This window comes from Anguilla anguilla, chromosome 19 (assembly GCF_013347855.1).
Source record: "Anguilla anguilla isolate fAngAng1 chromosome 19, fAngAng1.pri, whole genome shotgun sequence".
NCBI classification, from domain to species: Eukaryota; Metazoa; Chordata; class Actinopteri; order Anguilliformes; family Anguillidae; genus Anguilla; species Anguilla anguilla.
The window spans coordinates 12,670,341-12,680,511 of NC_049219.1; the positions used below are offsets into that span (position 1 = coordinate 12,670,341).

Below are 10,171 nucleotides of genomic sequence, written 5' to 3' on the forward strand. Positions count from 1 at the left end.
TTTCATTGCTGTCCATGTAGATGGAGTAACTACAGAGTAGATACCCAGAAATAACTTGTCTGATTTTGAATAGTTTACCTTTTTGCTTTGCGTTGTTTAAAGAACACACAGATGCCAATCGGATATTTTCACATGTATACATTTTCTTTTATTATTAAACCCGTTATAATTGTACCATGCCCAACAAGTATATGTTTGCATCTGAAGTGGACATATGGTTCTTCTGACAAATATTAAATAGAGAGGCACAGTAAAAAAATGAAATATTTTGGGTTTTCATGTGCTTATCACATGGGGGGGGGGGGTTTACTTTGGAAGAACTACATAATATTTTGGATAATTTACGTTTGTAGTTAAAACCAGCATCTCTGGGAGACGGATGTATCTTTTTGCAGACCGCATCAGGACTACAGGGGAAGGGCCAGCACGATAATGCATTGCGTCCATTACTGATGATGCAATCTTTCTGCGCCAGCGTACTGAAAAACCACGCTGTCCCCGTTTGTCTGGGTTTCTGACCCGGGTCCCAGGTCACAGCACCAAACCACCAAAGAAAACCCGCCAGACTTACAAAACCGTTTTCTCTTACGTCTTTCTTTACAGTTTGTACAACCTGCGGTATAACAAACCCTGCAATATGACACAGAATTTAGGAGAAAAAAGAAACGGACAAACAAACAAAAACATCTGTTCAATCCCCGTTCCCCTTCTTTGACGTGGAACATTCAAATATATTACAACTGTGCAGGCAACCTGACCACAACCAAAAATATTCCTACACATTGTGGGGGGTTGCTTAAAGAAAAAAAAAAAAAAAAAAATCTAAATGACTTGAAAATACTGAACATTCACTATTTACAGACACATGGCTCCCTTCTGCTAGGGAAGCGTCGATGGTGATACCCTACCTGTGACATAGGGACAGCCCAATCTCCAAGCATCACGCATGCAGAGTACTCGCCGGTTAATAAGCCTATACACAGCAGTATTCGGACACCACTAAAAGCTACAGTCACATGACTATCTTTTTTTTTGTTATGTTTTTTTACATTTTTTTTTTTTTTAACTTTGGGTTGAATAAAATTAAAACTGAGCAGCTTTCAACTAACACTGACAAAAAAATCACTTACACAGAGAAAGGAGGGGTTAACTAGATCATTTCTGTACAGATACACATTCATTTACACTAGTGTTAATCCTGTTGGTTGCTGGTTCTTACAAAGAGTCCACTCATGTGAAAACTGGAAAAAAAAAAAAGAAGGGAAAATAATAAACTAGAAATGCTCTGCGGAAAATAAAAATGTCGCATTTCCACAGCGTTAAGCCTCAGACCTCCCTCTTACTGTAAACGTGGAAGTGTTCCTCGGAAGCAGTGATACCAGCTCCGCTCTTCAGTGACGAGACCAGAACCAAGGTAGACCAGTGCGTCATCATATGAAAAAAAAAAAAACGCATAAATAAACTCGCAACGAAAATACAAAATGGTGTAAAAAAACAAAAAAACAAACAGACAAACAAGAAAACAACACAAGGACTGAACCACTCTTGTAAACTTTAACCATTCTATAAACGTCCCCCCCCCCCACCCCCCCGTCTTTACACACAACGGTCTTTAACACACCACAATCTTTTTTCCCTGTGGTCAAAGAGCACATGTAGTCACGTCTACTTTCGAAAATATATATATATATTTACATATGTGTATTTCACATCCCGTCATGACTATGCGCACCAAGTCAAGTTAGTTCAGATGGGACATATCCTTCCCACAATAAAATTTTTTAAATGCCTTTAAACCTAAAATAGCGAATGGTACCTAATTTAATCCAGTTTATCTACAAACAGCTTTAAAAAATAAATATACAGGCCTCACGTTTTCATACTATATTTATATTAATGATATGATTAGAATCTGATTCCCGATGCAGACTTCAGCACCTTCCAATCTAACTCTCGTTTAAAACACTTTTATACACAATTTGACAACTTGAAACGCCATTCGCCAACAGTAACGGCAACACTTATTCAGCACGGGCGCAAACGGGACGACTGTTCTCGCGCACTAGTCAGGCGATCTGCACGGATCTGAATCCGACACGTTTAAAACCCAACTGCCGCCAGGCCAGGGAAAGAGCGCCTTCCCTCCCAAAACTCCCGGATCCCACACAGGCGATCTCTATCGTTCACAATACTGACACGCCCCCCCCCATTTTCATAGGGATCCTTCAGGCAGATCGCAAAGGGTCCTTTTTATGGAACAGTAAAAGTTTCGAGCATAAATATGCAAAAGGCATGAACAACAAAAAAAAAAAAAACAATAACAAAAATAAATTCGACGAAATGAGGTTTAGAAAAAATATCCTGACAAAACAAGCGAGAAAACGAACCAAAACTGTGATCGAGGAAAAAGAAAAGAGAATTTAAAAAAAAAAGAAAAAACAAAAACAAAAAACTGAAATTTCAGATATTGCAAAGTATGACTCCCGTTTAGAGAATATTAATTCCCTTTTTAAGCACTAAGCTGGCAGTTACACACTGTCCGCGTTTAGGGAGGAGCCTCCAGTCTTCTGAATTGGGGGGGCGTGGTGGTGGTGGTGGTGGTTGGTGGGGTGGGAGGGAAGGTTGGGGGGGGATGGCTGCTTCCGTCGTCCTGTCCCGTGCCCGCATGCTCTTCCCAGCTGACTCCAATCTCAGTGAGGTGAGGTAAGCAATCCAGGAAAGAGAGTCACCCGAGATCAGCCTCGCTCTCCAGCGTCGCCCCGGCGACCCGACGCCGCGCCGCGCCCCCGCTACACCAGCTGGTAGCCCGACCCGGTCGTCTGGTCGTACTCTATGGTGTGCTGGGAGGTCCAGTCCACCACCGCCGGCCGGAACAGCCCGCAGCAGCGGTACTCAAAGAAGTCTATGAGGTTCCGCACGCACCCGTGGCTGCGGAGAGATGGAGAGAGAGAGCGAGAGAAAGGAGGAGGGGGAGGGAGCAGAGGGTCAGTAACCTGCCTTGACCTCGTGGCTAAAGGGTTTTAAGAACAAAATGGCCGTTCTTCGTTCCTGGCCGACCTCCCTTTACCCAACAGCTTCTCGTTTGCTGGTCTTTGACGAGTTTTGAACTCTCGCCTTGAGATTCAAATTGTTGTCAGAAGAAGGGCTCGTCCTGGAGGACCTACGGAGTGTTTAGTTCAAATTTCCAGCCCCATTCCCAACCGCTCACGGCAGGTGACCATAGAAACAGGAGTCGAGACTAGGTAAAGCCCTGAGGAGCCACGGAAGTCACAAACTGGCACGCGGGCCCCGTACTCACTTGAAAGGGCTCTCGATGGACGTGGTGGTGACTTTAAAGTGCTTGTATCTCCTGGCATTCATCCTCTCGTTCGTGGTTATGCCCAGGCAGGCGATCTGAGGGGAGAGGGGGAGAAAGCGGAGAGGGTCACCTCACAGCAGCGAGAGAAGACCTTCGCTATGCGTTCGCTCGCCCCAAGGCCCGGCCCACAGGCCCAAAACACACTGTTAACCACGGTTAGCTGCCAGCCTGTGATGCTAAAGGGAATCTCACATTAAGCTTGTTGAAGCCAATACCAGGTGTAACCTTCCAAATATAAAAGTGCTGAAACTCACCAAAAGGGACAGAGAAACAGGCGAGGTCACCCCCCCCCCCATACCCACACTGTAAGGTGCTCACCTGGTACATCTGGCACATGATGAGCACTGCAACCCACATGAAGTGGAAGATGCTGTTGAGGAACATCCAGAACATCCAGGGGGAGCAGGTGGCGATCTGGGTGATGTAGGTCCAGAAGCCGTCCCGGTGGTAGCTGGTGGCACAGTGGATCCTCCAGTCTGGAGAAGAGGGGAGGGGCCTGCATCAGGGCCTCATACAGACAGGTGTACAGGTGCTGCACCTCTGTCTACGCTCCTCAGCATGACGAAAGAGCTTACTACCTGCTCAAATGTAGCGCCACCCACAATATCAAGTATTGAACATTTACAATGCCACTGCCCTCAGACTGTGGGAGCAGAAAGTATATCCCATTTTCCGTTCTCCTAAAAAATTAATGTTCTCCAGTCTGATTGGTGGAGCTCCAGACTGATTGGTGCAGCTCTAGTCTGATTGGTGGACCGTTACTGTTCGAGGAGAGCCAGTTGGTGGAGAACGCAGGCGCGGTGACACTTACAGCAGATGCAGCCGTAGATCATCCAGCAGATCATGCAGAGCAGGAAGAACAGGTATCCAATGAAGTAGCGGTGATTCCCACTACCTGACAACAGTAAACAGGAACAACGGGGTTGAGTCACGTCTCTCTTTCTTATCCTCTCCATATCTCTCTCGCTCAGTTCTGACCCTTTAAAGCAGTGTTAACCAATCCTGTCGCTGGAGATCTACCGTGCCGTAGATTATGCATTCCAGCCCCAACAACTCATCCAACAGCTAGCGATTTGCACTGAGCTGCTGACTAGTAGAGTCAGGTGTGCCAAATCTGGGTTGAAATGAAAACCTGCAGGATGGTAGATCTCCAGGAACAGGGTTGGTCACCACTGCTTAAAAGCCACCTCAAACAGGAGAGCAGAAGTGGAAGGTTTGATCACGCTTCAGGTGTGCCATATTCATGAGCTCAATCCTCCCATCTCACTGCTTAAACATAAGCAACTCAGGCTAACTATCCTGAGAAATGCCACCTTCATTAATGCAAAGTTTTTTTATTTCACTGGAGCCGTTACTGGTTTTATTACATGAAAGACTTGAACAGGACGAATGGGGAAAAAAGGCAAGCATGCCAAGCGTAAGGGGGGGGAAAGACCAAGTCCAAACTTTCCTTCAATGTCCTGCCAATGTGCTAAAAATCTGAGAGAGACTAGCAGAGCACCATCCGGTCCTGCTTAACACCGTTATTCAAGGCTAATGAAGGCCCGAGGGCAGAACACTGTGCAGAGGAAGGTTTGGCAGGAGCAAAACGCGTTGGCCCAGCGTTAGCCGAGCGTTTTCCCACGCACCCACGCAGTTGCCCACCCACGGACAGTGATGGTCGAACTTGGCGATGCAGCGGTTGCAGACGGCGCAGTGCTTGGACCTCACGGGCTTCCGTATCTGCAGGGGGGAAGCACATTCCAGAACAAAGAGTTCATAACCCAACCAATCAGAAACTGAGAAAAATAAAGTTTAACTTGCATTATTTCACGACTGATGAGATGCCAATCTAAATCTGAACACTAAACCGGCTGGTGTACCAAACTTCTCTCACTCCACTCACACAAAAGCAAAGTCATACAAGGACACAGCTGAAAACATTTACATAAATGGAAAATGTGTTAGAGTTTAAGATTTTGGGTTACATTACTCTGTGCTAAAGTTACACCATCTTAGAAGCAAGTCCATTGGTCTGTCAGTTCTTTAATCGGTTTCGTTGTCTGCTCATACCAATGCTGAAATCGAAATTCATCTGTGAGGCACGCTCATGACATCTGAAATGGAAACCCAACTGATATTTCAAAATGGCCGCCCTGTCACTGCATTCTAGACCCACCCCTGCAGGACGCTTCGAAGGGTAATCAGGGGCCACAGGAATAAATAGTCCTCTGCCGCTTGAACCGCGGTTCTTTGTGTGTATTTGAGGGGAGTAATGACAAACGAAACTACCTTGTAACTTCCTGTAAATAAGATAAGGTACTCCCACAGACAGTAATAGCTGCCCATGGGACTTTCTCAAGAACCAGGCGAATCAAACAGCTACTAGCAAATGCCGGAGTAATTTACCAAACAGGTGCTGCAGAATATGCTGAGGTCCAGACTCCCCGTCTCTGCCAGCTCCACAATGGTCTGGAATACAAAGATGGAGATCAGCAGTGGGCAGGTAGATGTCTGCAGCAATAAGGAGCTCCTTCCTCGTGGCTGCAAGCCAGCACTTCGGAGAGCCATTTTGTGAGAGAACCACTTTTTGCAAGCATTTCTACACACAGCCTGACAACAGCAGATTAGCGTGTATCGAACAACCCGTCAATTTGAATAACCAGCAATCTCTTGTGGAAACTCTCGTGGACACTTATAGAATGCCCGACTTCCTGCGTTGCTAGGCGACACAGCCTTTATTTTTTCACCTTTTTCTTCTGTTCCTCGGAGGCCTTGATGATCCCCGGGTCGGACTTCCAGGACTTGCCGAAGTTGTAGAACAGCAGCACGCTGTTGAGCAGGAAGGGGACGTGGACGGTCACGAAGGGGAGATGTGCGGGGAGTTAAGGACACGGTCTCTGATTGGAGGAACTGAAACAGGCTCCGCCTTGTCGCGCTTCAGACACCTGAGGGGAGCAGACATTAAGTGCCTGAACTAAACCCGCCCGGCCGAGGCACCGTCTATGGCCTTCCGCCACGCCTGCATTTAGGGAGTGTGGGAAAAGGACACCCTGGCTCTGACGGCCCTCACAACAACAGGATAACATGCCGAGGGCTGGGGTGTGTAAACACCATTTCTCACAGAGTCAGCAAAAGCCCCCGACCCCTGGCCTAAGGGCAAGGGCTGAACTGAGAGACTGAGCCAGCCACAGCTCCACCAGCCCCCTGTTCTTTTTTGCTTTCTTCCGTGTTCCAGGAAAATGTCCTGCAATTACTAAAGTGACTGAAAGACAGCAAACCGAGCTCTTTAGACTTTTCCCTCTCCCTCCCTCCCTCCCTCCCTCCCTCCCTCCCTCCCTCTCTCATATTTGGATGCTCCCTCCTCCTCAGGAGACCCGTTTTATTCCGCAAAGAAAAAATTAAAAAAAACAAGAGCACACAGTGTTTAGTACTGCCAAATATTAACCACTGCAGTAAAAAAAAATATGAATCCTGGGTCACAATCGCAGCATAGTAACATGCTGTAGACTGCAAAAATGAAGCAGTTGAGTGCTCTTTAATTTTTGCGATTGCTGCACTGCATGCTGGGTAACGAGAGGAGAGCAGATGGAGCCGCGATGGCCCATCTGCTTGCTCCGCGCCCCTGGAGTTCAGGAGGAGGGGCTAGGGAGCGGCTCGCTGCCATAACAACTGATCAAATTTAACTGCCACCCTCCCAAAGGTTGCACATAAATGATGTTTTTGTAAAGGTCCTTTCCCCTGATCCACTAACCATTTTCACACAGCATAAGCCTGTTTGGCTAAGCAGTACGCAGAAAGCTAAACACTGTGATGGAACGTCTTTGAAAATCTTTAACACGTCTCAACATGCTTTCCAGTTTCCTTATTCACATTCCAAATAACTGCAACAATGAGACTCCTTGATTCCGGTTAAGAGATTTCCCAGCATTCCTTGCACACAACACATTCTGGTACGAGGAAATTTTAGGATTTGCTACTTAACGTTGCTTGTCACTCTGAACCTCTGGACAAGCTTGGTGAGGATTTTTTTTTTTTTTTTAAACACACACTTCAACAGTTGACAAATGGGCAGAATATTTTACGTGCAAGACAGAGAAACGCGAAGACGTGAATCGGCCGGACGCTGTGATGTAAAGGATATCATTCCAGAACCAGAAGACCCAGGTGACGTACATCCAGAACTTGGTGGCCAGGTAGATACCCAGGGGCAGGGCGCTGTGCATGGAGTGGTCAAAGAAGGACCTGGGACACAAACACAACACACATCAGTGTCAGAGGCTCTGGGTGTGTACGACAGACTTTAACTCTAAACTAACTCGTGAGGACCTGACTGGTTCAAGCTTTGTTCTCTCCTGATCAGGAACTGAAGGAACAGCTATTGTTTCTGTTGTGGCTCTCAATGCTCCACAGAGCTAAGGCTACCAAAGCACATGAACCAGGAGCTGTAATAGTCATATTAGCAGTAGCATTAGCTATCATGATGCCAGAAGCACAAAGTAGCAGTTACATTAGCGAAACTCTCAAGCTACGCTAAACTCTCAACTACGCTACATTCAGTTTGTAATAGAAAATGGCTGCACTTCTTTCCTCCCGTGTAACTGTGGTGAAACATCCTATAAAAACTGACAAAGAAGCCCCCCTAGTGGGGTGGGGGGCGGCAGTGAAGGGTGGGGCTGCTGTATGTTGGGGTTTTGTTTCCGGAACTTACTTTGAGAGGAACTGAACGGCGACCCACACCGCCACATACATGAGGGCCTTGATGAGCCAGGAGTCCAGGTCCAGGTCCGCGATGAAGCCCACCAGCCAGACGACCAGGAACGGGGTGCCCAGCATCACCTTCTGCCTGAAGTCCTGAGGACCGAGGGAGGGAGGAGAGGAAGAGAGGAGAGGAGGGAGGAGAGGGACAAACGGAGAGGGGGGAGAGCAGAGGAGAAAGGGAGAGTGCAAGAGAGAGATGGTCTGAGCACGACAGTAGTGAAAGGTTTTAAGACTTTCTAAGAGAATGTCTTAAATGAATTGTTAGGAAAAGCGACTGACATTTTAAAAAAATGCTTTCTGGATTGCCTGCACGTGGCTGATTTGAAAGCAGTGCATCCCAAATACACATTCGGATTTCCACAAAGGCTCACTGCCCATGGGCTGCGTGTGTGCGTGTGTGCGTGTGTGCGTGTGTGTGTGTGTGTGTGTGTGTGTGTGTGTGTGTGTGTGCGCGTGTGAGCGGCACACACCTTGTCTGCTTTTAGCCTCTTCAGGTAGGAGGGGCTGTCGTAGCCCTTGGCTTGCCAGGCCTCCTGTAAGTGGTTGATCATCCAGACGTTCTTCCTCTGCTTGGCCAGGTCCAGCGCCGTCTCTCCCTGGCACAAAGAAACACACAGTTAATTATATCATTACTGCCAATGCTCTTCTCAGTAACCTCACAATCACAGTGCTGATACCATTATGACTAATAGCAGTAACAGCAACTGCAGCCAGAGCTGGAGTAAGTTTTCGTCAAATTAGCCCTAGCATCAGCTATCGTGATGTCAGAGGCACTAAGTAGGAGTTATATTATCAAAAACAACAGCAACAGTAGTAACGCTAGCAGTAGTAACAGCAGACGTAGTGACAGTAGCGGCAGTTGCACAGGACGGCTCAAGTCCACCTGAAGGGAGGTTGGCCGGCCGGCCGTCTCCAGGGTAACGGCGCTCACCTTGATGTTCTGCGCGTCCACGTTGGCGCCGCCGTCCAGCAGCAGGCTGATGACGGTGGTGTTGCCGGCCAGCACCGCCCAGTGCAGCGCCGTGTTCTTGTGGTACTTGTCGCCCAGGCTGACCGACACGTTGAACGTCAGGAGCAGCCGCGTGGGGTCCACGCTGCGGGGGGGGGGAGTTAGTGACATCACACAGCAATGCACACAGGTATTTAAGCAGGGCGCAGGCGTTATTACTTTTCTTTTTGCACAATAAAATAGAAATAGAATTAGAAATTTTTGAGTCTAAATATAAGACTAAAATCCTTGTTGGGATTAGCTTATTTTTTCGTTATTGTAGTGTAGCAACAGGTTATCACTCATAATGATGACAAATCCAGGCTGTCTTAGACAGACAGACAGACAGACAGACTTGCAGTGGTGTATACGTACACACACACACACACACACACACACGCGTACCTGTGTGTTCTGTAGGCGGCCCACATCAGTGGAGTCATTCCATTCTGGTCCATCATGTCTACGTCCTGAGAGAGAGGGAGGGAGGGAAGGGTAGAGAGGGAGAGAGAATGCCAGAAAGGATGAGTTCAGAAGAGAGGGAGAAACAGGAGCGTGTGGGAGTGCGCTTCTGAGGACCATGATTGTTTTGGGACGTGAGCAGGCCTGGCCTTCCTTAAATTAAAACCAGCGTGGACATTTTTAGGTCATGAAACAACACTGCTGTTTTCTGGTGCTCAATTACTGGGACAACTGTGCCTATTCAGAGAAAGGAAGAAAAAAAAGCAAGTTTCCAAGCCTGCTTGTGGAAATAAGTTATTTGGCTCCGCCTGGTGGTCAAACAACATAATGACAGACACAGAACACTTGGGAACAATCGGTAAAATAAGTTGTAGCCAGTGACAGTAGATTTTACCAGAAATGTGACAAAGTGGCTTTTTTTAATTAACTCAGTCTTCAGTCTCACTAAAATGTCCAGGCTCAATCGCCCAATCCCAATAATAGATGCACTAGTGTGTCATAGTTCTTTTCATTTTTGGTTAATAATTTCAGCAGTATTCTTTTAAAACCTGCATGTAAAATGTTTCTGATGCCACTGTTAAGAAGGAGCTGGGTTTACATGGTATCCACCAGGAAGCAGGCTG

General features: G+C 47.1%; 1 protein-coding gene across 1 annotated transcript in view; it reads right to left on the minus strand.

The window, feature by feature from the left end:
• Positions 1 to 123: 123 nt before the first annotated feature.
• Positions 124 to 10,171, minus strand: part of LOC118219100 (palmitoyltransferase ZDHHC17) — a 17,773-nt gene continuing 7,725 nt past the window's right edge. Inside the window, exons 6-17 of the mRNA XM_035401985.1 lie at positions 9,492 to 9,556; positions 9,030 to 9,192; positions 8,569 to 8,694; positions 8,049 to 8,191; positions 7,482 to 7,582; positions 6,088 to 6,212; positions 5,747 to 5,809; positions 4,987 to 5,080; positions 4,170 to 4,253; positions 3,677 to 3,834; positions 3,299 to 3,393; positions 124 to 2,928 (exon numbers count right to left, since the gene is read on the minus strand). Coding sequence (XP_035257876.1) covers positions 2,790 to 2,928; positions 3,299 to 3,393; positions 3,677 to 3,834; positions 4,170 to 4,253; positions 4,987 to 5,080; positions 5,747 to 5,809; positions 6,088 to 6,212; positions 7,482 to 7,582; positions 8,049 to 8,191; positions 8,569 to 8,694; positions 9,030 to 9,192; positions 9,492 to 9,556 — 1,356 coding nt within the window. The 3' untranslated portion in view covers positions 124 to 2,789. The remainder of the gene's footprint in view (positions 2,929 to 3,298; positions 3,394 to 3,676; positions 3,835 to 4,169; positions 4,254 to 4,986; positions 5,081 to 5,746; positions 5,810 to 6,087; positions 6,213 to 7,481; positions 7,583 to 8,048; positions 8,192 to 8,568; positions 8,695 to 9,029; positions 9,193 to 9,491; positions 9,557 to 10,171) is intronic.